The 13,142-nt window shown below is 36.4% G+C and overlaps 1 protein-coding gene across 3 annotated transcripts in view; it reads left to right on the top strand.

Moving 5' to 3' along the window:
• LOC102854271 (ubiquitin-conjugating enzyme E2 variant 2-like) overlaps positions 1–12,721 on the top strand; it is a 61,538-nt gene extending 48,817 nt beyond the window's left edge. For 2 of the 3 annotated variants that reach the window (XM_006901959.1, XM_006901960.1), the window contains exon 4: positions 11,855–12,721. In XM_006901959.1, the coding sequence (XP_006902021.1) occupies positions 11,855–12,001 (147 nt within the window). In that variant the 3' untranslated portion in view covers positions 12,002–12,721. The remainder of the gene's footprint in view (positions 1–11,854) is intronic. The other variant, XM_006901961.1, reaches the window with a different exon arrangement.
• Positions 12,722–13,142: the final 421 nt, after the last annotated feature.

Below are 13,142 nucleotides of genomic sequence, written 5' to 3'. Positions count from 1 at the left end.
GCTTGGTATTCTCTCCGTTTATTTTATAAATTGTAGATCAGTTATAGATTTGATTTAAAATGTTACAGGGATTACTACTTTTATGTTTAAAATATTAGAGGAAATAATTAAAACACATCCTGACCTTAATAAGGATATAGTTAATAAAATGTGTGTTGGTTTAGTGCCATGTTAGAGAACTCTGGTAGTATAATATTCAGGGTGTCATGCTGCTAACTCAAAGGTAGTGTCTCTCTGGAGGTTTGAATCCACTTGAGGCTCCTGGGTTTCAGGGAAAGATTAGTAATCTGTTGTGTGGTTTACAAGTTCACAAACCTGCTGGAAGGTCAACTATGAATTAATTCCAACTGAACAGCGTTAAGAGAGTTTTTTTTGTTTGTTTGGTTTTTTTTTTCCTTTGGTGGAGTTTCTTGTTGGTTTAAGTGGGTAAGGTGCTCAACTGGTAACTGAAAGGTTAGAGATTCAAGTCCACACAAAAATCCTAGGGGTCTGCTTCTGAAAAACCAGCCATTGAAAATCCTATGGAACCCAGTTCCACTCTGACAAACATGGGATTGCAGTGAATTGAAATTAACTTGATAGCACCTAATTTTATGTATTTTATTGAGATTATGCACAGAAAACCATGTACCAGTTCAATCGTTTGTACTTGTATAATTCAGTAACATTAATTACATTCTTTGTGTTGTGCACGCAGGAGCAATGATTTTGTAAATCACTGCCTATCTTGGGAGGGACGAAAGAGTAATATTATGCTAAGTGAACTAACTCAGTCCCGTAAGGACAAATACAGTATAAAACTATTGTGTAGAAACAGATAACATAAAACATCTATGAGGATCCAAGGGGGCAAGGGACAGTAGAGGGACAGGGTGGGCAGGGGGGTAATCATAGGGTCGCATGGTTTGATGGGAGGGGTTGGGGAGGTGGGAGGGATTTGGTGGCAGGCCAGTGTATTCAAACATAGGTAAACCCATAAAATTAAAATAATAATGATAAAAAAAAATGCAAGTTTAAAAAAAAAAAAGGCGCACCACACAACAAAAATAATACCCCTGCTGGAGAGTCAGTTATAGGCTGATTCCAACTCAGTGGTACACAACAATATTGTCTTACTAGAATGTTTTCAAAGTTTATCTCTGATTATGTTTTATTTTTATTGCTGAATGATATTCCATTTTATAGGTGTAGCACATTTTGTTTATCCATTTATCAAGTGGTAGTGATGTTGAGTTCACTTTTGACCATTGCTATCCAAAGGTTAGCCGTTTGAATCTACTCCCTATTCTACAGGAGAAAGATGAGCTGTCTTTTTTGTAAAGATTTACAACCTGAGAAACGCAGTGGAGAGTTGCTATGATTTGGAATCGACAGAAGTGGATTTTATGGTAACTTTATGTTCAGCGTTTGTAGATTGTGAATTATTCTCAAAAGAATTATATAAAAACTCAAACCAAGCCCATTGCTGTCAATTCCAGCTCACAGTGGCATTGTTAGAACAGAGCAATACTCTTCTTTAACGTTTCCAGAGCTATAAATCTTGAGGGAAGCAAACTGCCACATCATTTCTCCTGAGAGTATCTAGTGGGTTCAAACATCGACCTTTCAGTTAGCTATGCCTTTAACCACTATGCCACCAGGGTTGGTTAACAATTTATATTTCTCTTCATCTTTGCCAATTCTTGTTATTATCTATTTTTTTTGTTGATAAACCTCTTAGGAGTTATCTTTTGATTCTGCTTTATATTTTTCTCATGGCTAATGAGGTTGCATGCTAATTCATGGGTTTATTGTTCACTTAGGCAATATTAGCACTATTAGAATATCAATCTCTCACAGTGTTATTCTCTTTACAATTAAATCTTCTAGGTAGTTGCAAAGGTCCATAAAAGTAAAAATCACTGCCCTTGAGTTGAAATCAACTCATAGCTGGCCTTCTAGCAGGTTTTCAGAGGCTGTAAATCACATAGGAGAATATTGCCCATTTTTCTCCCCTGGAGAAGCTAGTCAGAGTGCCTGTGTTTGAGTTGGCACTACATCTCCTTACTCTGCCCATTATTACTCCACCTTTTCTGGTCCACACTGGCTCTCTCCTAATGCCTTAACTCCTGCCCAACAACCTCCTTGACCTCATGATTTTTTTCCCTCCTTTCGACCCTCAGTCTCCCTTCTGCATCCTCTTTCCCCTTTTGACTTTTGTACACTTACTAGTAATCATTCTGTTTTTATTGGAATGGTCTTATGCAGTATTTATGATATTTAGTTCACTCAACCTAATGCCCTCTAGCCTCTCATGTATTACATAGTATTTTTGAAAATATTGCTTCTGAGTGCTGCATAATAATCTGTCATGGGAATGCAGTACAATTTCTTAATCCATTCATTTGTTGGTGGACATTTTGTCTGTTTACATTTTCTTTCTACTGTGAATAATGCTGCTATGAACATTAGTGTACAAATCTCTATTTGTGTCTCAGTTATATTTTCCTTGTAGTATATTCTGAGCAGAGGAATAGCTGGATAATACAGGATTTCTGTGTTCAGCTCTTTGAGAAAATGACAAAATGCCTTCCAAAGTGGTTATCCCCCAATGCTTTTTATATCCCAACAGTGTATGAGAGTTCCCACCTCTCCATATCCTCTCCAACGTTTATTGGTTGCTGACCTGTTGGGGTGAGATGGTATCTCATTGTGGTTTTGATTTGCATCTATCTTATTACCAGTGATTTTAAGCATTTCTTTATATGTATGCGGCCATCTGAGTGTCTTTCTCTGTGAAAAGTCTTTGTCTTTGCACTTTTGTAATTGGGTTATGAGTCTTGTCGTGTGGAAGGCCTGTAGAATTCTGTAAACTTTTGTTATGAGACCCTTGTCTGAGATGGCATTGCCAAGTGTTTTTTCCCCTATCAATAGCGGTTTTTTTCATCCTATTGGTTAAAGTTTTTGATGCACCCAAGGATTTAATCTTTAGAAGGTTCTATTATTCGTCGATGTTATCCTCTCTTAGTTGTGCATTTCTGGCAGTATTTGCCAGCGTCTTGAGTATTTGTCAGCCTCTTGAGGATATCTCCCACTTCACTTTTGTTTTTCAGAAGTGCTTTGTTTATTTGGGGTCTCTTTCCGATCCATACAAACTTGGAAATTGCCTTTTTTCTCTCTTTTTAAAAATGAGTTTGGTATCTGTATTGAGATCGCATTAAACACATAGATTACTTTGGGCAGAATTGTTATTTTGACTATATTGAGCCTTCCTATCCATGAACAGGAACATTTTTCCATTTAATTCTCTCTCTTACTGTTTCTTACAGTAGTGTTCATAGTTTTCTTTAGAAAGGCCTTTTGTGTCTCCAGTTAGGTTTACTCCCAAGTAGCTCAACTTGTGGTTGGTTGGCTATGTGTTTTTATAATTTGTCCTAAGATTAATAGAAGACTTATGAGAAGCTTTTGAGTCAGCATACTCCCAAATGCTTAACCAGTTGTATAAGTCCGTATTTTTTATTAACAGCTCCATCTGTGTCTCAGTTCCCTATTTTTCATCTATGTTTTATGCATTTGAAGATTTGCTAGAAGGTCCTACAGGTGCTCAGACCTGTTAGGGGAATGACTCATGTGACTGTAAGTATACAGGCTGGGTTTTTTGTAGAAACTGGTGAACAGTGGGCCAGGCTGGGTACATTATGCTTTATACAGTCACACTGTTTCTTATGTGTTAGTGTTTTCACACACCCTCTAGCGTGGAGATTGTTCTTTATATTGCTATTTCAGCTGTTGACGATTAGCAAGATCAGGCTGATTTGTAAGGCTGTGTGTCTGCAATTAAGGTAGCTGGAGACTAGAGGGGCTAACTAATGGCTAAAAATGCCAACTTTTAGGCTAACATCATGCTATGATAAATGGTATTGTTTCCTTTTCTGTGTCTTCTTTACTGTAGAGGAATCCCACTGATTTTTGTATATTGATCTTGTATCCTGCCACTGTACTAAAAAAGTGGTTTAGAGGGTCTAAGAGGGTTTTTTTTTTGTTGAGTATTTGCAGTTTTCTTTGTACACTGTTATATTGTCTTTTTTTTAAAAAAAAATTATTATTTTGTGTGTGTGTACTGTCAAATCAGATTTGACTGGTACAGGAGGATATCATCCCTCCTTTTCCAGCAGAGCATCTGGTAGATTTGTATAGCACACTTCTGGGATTGCAGTGCAGTTTCTTGCCACTAGGCCACCAGAGCTCACAATACACTGTTACATTGTCTTTTATTGTCTTTATATAGTGACAGTTGCCAATCTGGATGCCTCTCCTCATTTTTATCCTAGCGAGTACTTCCAATACAATATTGAAGAGGAGTGGTGCACATGGAAATCCTTGCCTGTTCCTCTTTATAGGGGGAATGCCTTTAGTCTTTTTTTATGTGCTCTTGAATTCTGTTGGCCACAATTTTGTTAAGGATTTTTGCATCTAAATTTTTGAGAGTTAATTATTGGTCTTTAGTTTTCCTTTTTGGTACTGTCTTTGCCTAGTTTTGGTATTAGCGTTATGTTTGCTTTATAGAATAATTCCGTTAGTGTTCCCTCTTTTTCGGTATTTTTAAATAATTTAAGTAAAATTGGTGATAAATCTCTGAATGTGTAGTAGAATTCAGTCATGAAGCCATCTGGGCTGGGACTTTTTATTTTAGGGAGTCTTTTTGTGACATGTTCTGCTCAGTTTCTTCTTTTGTGATAGGTCTATTCAGGTGTTCTACATCTGTCTGTGTCCATTTAAGTAGGATGTGCATTTCAAGAATTTTTCTATTTCCTCTTGGCTTTCAAATTTATTAGATGTAGATTTTCATAGTACTCCAATATTAGTGATTTAATTTCATGTGGTTCTGTTGTAATGTCACCTATATAATTTCTTATTCAAGTTATTTGTGTCTTTTTTTTTTAACTTTGCCAGTGATATATTGATATTTTTGAAGAACCAGTTGTTCTTTTTGGTGTTTAGTGTTGTTCGTTTTTAAATTTTTTTTTTTTTAATATTGGTTTGTTTACAAAGTTCTTATACATGTGTTTCACAATATTTTTCATTCACATTATGTTTCATACAGTCATTCCTGTGTATTATGTTTTATGGAATTAATCACTGTGGGACCTTGCCTCTTTTTACCCTGTCTTTTTAGGTCCTCACTGGATCATTTCCAGTTACTTTACCCTTTCCCTCCATCCACCAAATTGTGCAACCCTGTAATTTCACCCCTTCTCATCCTCACCCCTCTGCTCTCACCTCTTCTCTTCTTGGATCCCCATATATGTTTTACTAGTTATCCTTCTAGATTTACAATAATGGTCTTAGTATTTTTTAAAATTTTTGCTCTGGAGTGCTGCATAGTATTCCATTGTGTGAATGTACCACAATTTCTCAATCCACTCTTTTGTGGTTGGACATTTGGGTTGTTTACATGTTTGTGATGGTGAATAATGCTGCTGTGAACATTGGTGTACAAATCTCCATTTGTGGCTCAGTTCTAGTTTTCTTGGGGTGTATTTTAGTAGTGGAATAGCTATGTCATACAGAGTTCCTATGTTCAGGTTTGGGTTTTGTTGTTGTTGTTGTTGTTTTTTAATTATGGAATAGTGAATTTATTATATACATAAATTGATTATACAGTGAATTTTTAGAGTCTTTACATTAAGCCGATGTTAGTTAGTAAACAAAAGACTTTAAGTTAGTATTTCAGTTCACAGCAGCATTTATTTAGAGAGTTACATAAATAAATCTTTCATTTAATCTCCATCCATATACCCTTTACATTTGGAAGTCTTCTGCATCTCCTTTAATGAGTACTTGATGTTAGTAAGTCTAACAATATAAGGACAGTCTAATTGTAACAGACTTACAGTTTTGGGTTTGTTTTTTGTTTCGTTTTGTTTTTAAGAGGATTTATATTTATGGTTAGAATCTTTCCAAGTTCATTGGAACCAATCATTTTGCCTTAATGTACTTTAGTTGTTAAACAGGAGAGGCAGCAAGAAGTTGAAATACACTAAATTAGCATCAGTGTTTATGTACTCTCTCAAGATAAGAGATTCAAATAATGTGAACTTGTAACAATGATTCAGTGGCAGCACAGGACATTATTTGGATAGGACAGATCAAATAAGCAAGTGGGGTAAAAACTGGAATGTAATAACATCTAATATGATATTTGCATTTATAACTTAGAGCTATAATATTTTAAGTGACTCAAACACTGATTCTCAGTTTGTAATTTTTAATTCACAAACTATATACAAAAAAGTGTATTTAAAAACTATATACAATAAGTATATTTTAATTCACAAACTATAGTATTTCTTTGTATATTTGTATATTAATATTCATTCCTCTTGCCCAAGGAAACTCTTTTCTTGTGTTTCATCCCAAGGAAATTCTCATCAAAAGTAAATGAAACAAAAAATCACTCTAACGAGAAAAGTATTTAATCTGACTATAGACACCTTGTTAAGAAAGAAGTAGTTCTAAATCTGTATCAAGTTTTAAAATAGATATTTTTCAGACATTAGGCGAAAACTATTTTCTCTTAATATAATTAGGAAGAGTGGAAAGAATGCTGGATCAGGTGTCCTGAAGACTATAAACTTAGCTGATATCTGACAGTTCATCAACACTTCACGTTCATTGAACAGTTGTCCAGTGTTGTCTAGGTTGATCTAGGTACTGAATATACAAGGAGCAAAAATATATTCCTGGCTCTTTCCAATCTCATAATCTAAATCTGTGTTCAGTTTTTTAAGGAAACACCAAACTGCTTTCCAGAGTGGTGGTACCATTTTACAATCCCACCACCAGTGTATGAAACTTTTCACCTCTCCACATCCTCACCAACATTTCTTGGTTGCTGTCCTGTTAAATTTTGTCACTGTGACTGGGTGAGATGGTGTCTTATTGTGGTTTTCATTAGCATCTGTCTTACTGCCAGTAATTTTGAGCATTTCTTCATGTGTTTCTTGGCCATCCAAATGTCTTCCTCTGTGAAAAGTCTTTGCATATGTTTTGCCCATTTTGTCATTGAGTTATCAGTCTTTTTCTTGTGGAGGCCCAGTAGTATTTTGTAAACTTTTGTCAGTGGGAGACATAGTACTCTCTGACCTCACTACTACTTAGCAGTAGTAACCAAAACAGCCTTGTACTGGTACAATGACAGGCACATAGACTAATGGAACAGAATAAACAAACCCAGAAATGGTCCTATCTGTTTACAGTCAACTGATGTTCAACAAGGAAATAAAACCTATCAAAGGGGGAAATGACAACCTCCTCAACCAGTGATGCTGGCACAACTAGACTACTGCCTGCAGAAACAGGATCCACATCTCACACCATACACAAAAATCAACTCAAGGTAGATCAGAGACTTGAGAATAAAGTCCCAAACCATAAAGTTCATAAGAAACAAACTGGGATCAACCTTAGAAGGTGTAGTCTATGATATAAAGAGACTGACAAATGCACATTCTGGAGAGGATAAAATTGATGAATGAAACTTTCTAAAGATTAAATCCTGTGCTCATCAGAAACTTTTTCCAGTGGGGTGAAAAGAAAACTTACTGACTGGGAAAAACCAGTTTCTCCTTTTGTTGATAGTTTCAGTTGTTTTTATGTTTTCTATCTCATTGATTCCTGCTCTCATACTTTCCTTTCTTTTCAAGGCTGTGGAGATAGATTTTTGTTCTTTTTCTTTTTGATGGATGTTGACCAATCCTACTTTTAATATAATTTTTCAGTACCATAAACTGAAACTCAGTACTGAATAAATGAGGTCATATACTATTTGACCTTTTTTGTGATTGACTTATTTCACTTCGCATATTGTCTTCAACCTCACATATTGCAGCATATATCAAGACTTCATTTCTTCTGCCAGAGTAGTATGTATGTCCCATCACTTGCTTTTGTTTCTCTCTTTTAATGAGCATTTTGGTTGTTTTTACCTTTTGACTATTGTCATTAGTGCTGCAGTAAAAATTGGTCATCAAATCTCTTTTGAACCTCTACTTTCTAGTCCTTTGTTTATGTACCTACTATTATGTATGTAGTAGGCTGGGTCATAGAATAGTTCTGTTTTCAGTTTTATTTTATAGTCCACACATATTTCATGACATTGATTACAATCCCCTTAGTACACAAGAGGGAACTCTGGTGACTCAGTTGTAAGGAATTGCTCTGTCACCCCAAAGGCATACAGTTCAAATCCACCAGCTGCTTCTCCAGAACAAACATGGACAGTCTCCTCATGTGCAGTTTATAGCTTCTGAAAACTCACTCCCTGGAGGTTCAGCTGTGCTTCCCAACTCGACAGTGTACAAGAAGATTCCTCCTACGTCTTCCATGTTTCCATTTCACTTATACTTCCTTCCCATTTTTTGAGCCTTGTCTCTGGGCCATGCTCCCTTTTTGGTTCTTGCAGTACTGACTGGTTTAATGAATGTATTCATCCCTGGTGTTACTGATCACTCTAATGGCGGGTCTGTTTGGCTGAAAGTTAAGTTCAGAGAGATGATACCGGTTTCATGCTTGAAGGTTAAGCAAGACTACAGTCCCGAGGATTCCACTGTTTTTACCAGACTAGTAAGCCTGGTCCTTTGTATGATCTTGAGTTTTGCCCTACATTTTTCTTCCACTTTATCAAGCACCTTTTGTTGTCACCCTTTTTATATTACTCAGCATTGATAACAGCATCTAGTTCTTGTGGTCTCCAGTCATGGAGTTGTTGTTGGCCGTTGAGTTGCAGAAACAACAGTCCTGAAACCTGCTCTATCTTGGTACAACCTTATTGTCTCTGACGCACTTACCCCCATTACGCTGGTCACTGAGTCAGTCCATCTCATCAAGGGTCTTCCTCTCTTAAGCTATCCCTCCACTGTATCCCTATCCAAGGACTGGTTCCACACAAAGCTTCGAATTTTTGCCTCCAAGGAGCAGCCTGGTCTCACTCTCTCCAGGATGAACCTGTTTGTTCTCCTATCAGTCCATGTTGTATTCAGTACCCTTCTCCAGCACCACAGTTTAAAGGCGTCTGTTCTCTTTCTGTCATCCGAAGTCATGTCCAGCTCTCTGATGAATAGCAAGCTATTGTGAAAATTATGGCCTGGATCAGGCACATCTTGGTCTCCAGACTGCCATTGTTGCTTTTCAGGACTGTGGAGAGGTCCCTGATTGCAGACTTTCCCAGTGCAATTCATCTTTTGATTTCCTGGCTGCTGGTACCTGGCTGTGGAACCAAGCCAACTAAAGATGATCTATTCTCTTCACCATTTATTGTTATGCTTCCAATTGGTTCAGTGGTGAGAGTCTTTGTTTTCTTGATGTTGAGCTTCAATCCATATTGAAGGTTGTAGTCCTTGACCTTCTTCAGCAAGCACCACTTCACGTCCTCCTCAGTTTCAGCAGGCAGGATTGTATCATCTGTAGAACACATTGATGATGAGTCTTCCTCCAATCCTAATGCCATATTGCTCCTCACAGAGCCCAGCCTCCCATGTGGTCTGTTCTGCATGTAGACTGAGAGGATAGGGCACATCCCTGGTGTATAGCCTTCCCAATTTTGAACCATGCAGTGTTTCCTTGCTCTGTTCTGACGACTGCCTCCTGGTGCAAGTATAGGTTTCGCATTAGCACAATCAAGTGTTCTGGGATTCACATTCTCCTCAAAGTTAGCTGCAGTTTGTTGATCCACACAGTTAAATGCCTTTGAACCACAGGCATTCCTCTGGTATTCTCTGCTTTCAGCCAAGATCCATCTAACATAATATCCCTAGCACCATGGCCTTTTCTAAACCCAACCTGCCTATCTGGCAATTTTCTGTTGATGTGTTGGTGCAATCATTTTGGATAATCTTCCCCAGAATCTTGCTTGCATGTGATAATAATGATATTGTTCACAAATTTCCCCATTCTTTTCAGGTCACCTTTCTTTGGAATTGGAACAGATACATGTATCTTCAAATCAATTGGCCAGGTAGTTGACATCCAGATTTCTTGGCACAACTTGGTGAGGGCATTAATGGCAGAGTCTGTTTGTTGAAATATGTCAGTTGGTATGCCGTCAATTCCTGGGGCCTTGTTTTTTGCCTTTTCTTTCAGAGCAGCTTGAGCTACTTTCCTTCATCACCACAGAAATTCTTCTGTGTCAGTCAATTCCTTTTGGTACAGTGACTCTGTATACTCTTTCCATCTTTTAATGCTTCTTGGATCATTTAATATTCTGCCTACAGCATCCTTAAGTATTGCAACTCCAGGTTTAAATTTGTTCTTCAGTTCCTTGATTTTCTGACTCCAGCTCTTTGCACATTTCATTATGTCGTGGAGAGTGAAGTTTATTCATATGGTCCAATATTCCTTTGTGTTTTTTAAATATTCTTTACTCTTCTTTGCTCTTTATGGGAAGAAACCAATATTTGTACCTTAGATAACCACTCAGAAGCATTGTTTATTATTCTGAGGAATTACTACTTTGTTTTCCATAACATCTGTGCTATTTTGCGTTCCTACTGGTATTATATAGAAGGTTCCAGTTTCCCCGTGTAATTGCCCACATTTGTTGTTTTCCTTTTTTGAAAAAATCTTGACCATTTGAATGACTTGAAATGATATCTCATGTGGTTTTGATTTGTATTTCTGATGGCTATCTTAGGCTGTATGCTAGAGAAGCAAAACCAGTGATGCTTCAGCAACCCCCCACCCCACCCCACCCCACACACACACACACACACAGAGTGAGGTATGGATACTTTTATTTCAAGGAAATAACTCATGTGTTCACATGCTTGTCAAGACTCTTGAGTCTTAGGTCTATGGATCAGACCCTAGGACAGAAGCATTTGAGGAGGCTACCAAATCAAAGTCATCAGTACAAGAAGCATCAGAGACAGTAAGTCTCAGAGTCTGATGAGTCTAAGGCCAGGAGATCATACTATAGATTCAGGTCTGGAGATGATGACCCAAATGCAGAATTGGACAGAGAAGTTCTAACTTTCCAGAGGCCAGATACTTATTCAGTACAAGCCACAACCCTGAGGAGTTCAGGTTAGGCTGATCTAATCCAACTTCATGAATATCATATCAGCTAGACTATAATTCATAGGACAGTCACATTATACTGAGGATCATGGCCATGTTGGCACACAGTATTAACCATCCCAATGGCTAGAGAAGTGATATTTTGAGTATCTTTTCATGTGTGTGATGGCCATTATAATGCCTTTTTGGTGAAATGTGGTCTATTCAAGTCCTTTATTCAATTTTTAATTTTTTTGTTTTATCTTTTTTGGGTAAGTTGTTCACTTGTTAGATACATTGTTATTAGGTTCTTTTTGGATATTTGCCTTGTATAATCTCCCAATTGGTAAGATTATTTTTTACTTTTTATAAGATCTTTCAATAAACAAAAGTTAACATTTTATAACTTTTCCAGACCAAGAATTTTTTTTTCTTTTAAACCACAGGGTTGCACTGTTTGGTAGGTGGAGGGAAGGTAGAAAAGAAAAAGGAAGGATCTGGGTGAAAAGACAGGGTAATGATGGGTAAGGTCCAATGGTTATTAATTTTATAAAACATATTGCATGAGAATGATTGTATTAAACAACAATGTGAATGAAGAATATGGTAAAATACAGTGTATATGAACTTTGTAAGCAAACCAATAAAAAAATAGAAAACAGGAACAACAGAACATACTCTTATTGAAATTTATTGTTAAAAATTGATACTTTATCCCAAAAGAAAAAAACCCAACAAAACACACTCTTACTAATATTTATTTTTTAAAATTCGTACTTTATCCTTAGTAGTTAATTTTATTCTTTTTTTCTCCCTTCAGGTGGATGCACGAAGCATACCAGTGTTAGCAAAATGGCAAAATTCATATAGCATTAAAGTTGTACTTCAAGAATTAAGACGTCTAATGATGTCCAAAGAAAATATGAAGCTTCCACAACCACCAGAAGGACAGACGTACAACAATTAATTTTAGTGAATCTCAAACTTGTCTTAACAACCTTCTACTCATGTTAATGTCTTGATTAAGTATCACAATGCAAAATACCCACACATTAAGTCAAAGAATTCCAGCTGGTAAACATGACCTGGACAGTTGTAAGAATACACTTAGTATATGTACACGCATTATGTTTTCAGGTCACAGGAAGAAAAATGCAGCACATTCTTCTTACCAAGACACTTGTCATTTAAGCATAAACCTGGAGTACTCAAAATAGAACTTGGGTTTACAAGACGGAAGCTTGCTGGAAAAGTGTCAGGTTGCTGTGGAATGATGTATGTTTCTGAAAACCAATCTCCAGGAGGATGCCATCAAGGGCATGCTTTATCCACCTTGCTTAGTGAGAGAGCTGCAGTTTAAATTCTTTAATGTATCAGGTACAATGAATATTATTGTTAATTTTTGAATGCAGTGTGGGTGCTGACTAATATTAGTATCAAAAATATGTTCAGAATGGTTTTGATACCTGTATTTATAATAAAACAGTGGGGGAGTTGATGAATTTCTGTTAAAAGCCATTTCTGTTGTTACATAGAACAGACATGGCAAATATTTGTTTACAGTCTTTGTTTGACAAACCATGCATTTGATTTTAAGTGAAACCGACAAAAAAATAGGTGTATGGATATGTGATTTTGAGATGAAAGTCAGTCTTAAATTGTAAATAAATGTGAAAAGTGTCTCAGAGACTGTGCCATTTCTATTACATTGCTGTAATATATATATCTACAGTACCTTTCAGCGAAAGCAATATCAAAATGATTTCCCTTTTCATCTATGCACACCTTTTTTTTAATTTATTTAACTGTTTTATATACTTTTGGTGAATTGGAATTTTTCAGAGTATTTCAAAAAAACAAGTTACCTAATTAGTTTAATTTCTATTTTGGGGAAAGTGGAGTCCCAGGAATTATTTTTAAATTTAATTTCATCAGAAAATTTAGTTCCAAGATCTTTTAATCCTATCAGTTCTGTAGAATTTACATATAGATTGCCATTTATCCAAATATACATTCCATTTTTTTCTGTGTTTTCTTTGATGCTTCAGTTTAATAGATTGAAATAATTTGAGAGATTTCTCTTAATCAGTGCCTCTTAACATTAAATA

Source organism: Elephantulus edwardii, unplaced genomic scaffold (genome assembly GCF_000299155.1).
Source record: "Elephantulus edwardii isolate Elephantulus edwardi_28Jun2011 unplaced genomic scaffold, EleEdw1.0 scaffold00353, whole genome shotgun sequence".
Lineage (NCBI taxonomy): Eukaryota > Metazoa > Chordata > Mammalia > Macroscelidea > Macroscelididae > Elephantulus > Elephantulus edwardii.
The sequence above is the reverse complement of the archived record's forward strand: the minus strand, read 5'-3'. Positions and strand labels throughout refer to the sequence as shown.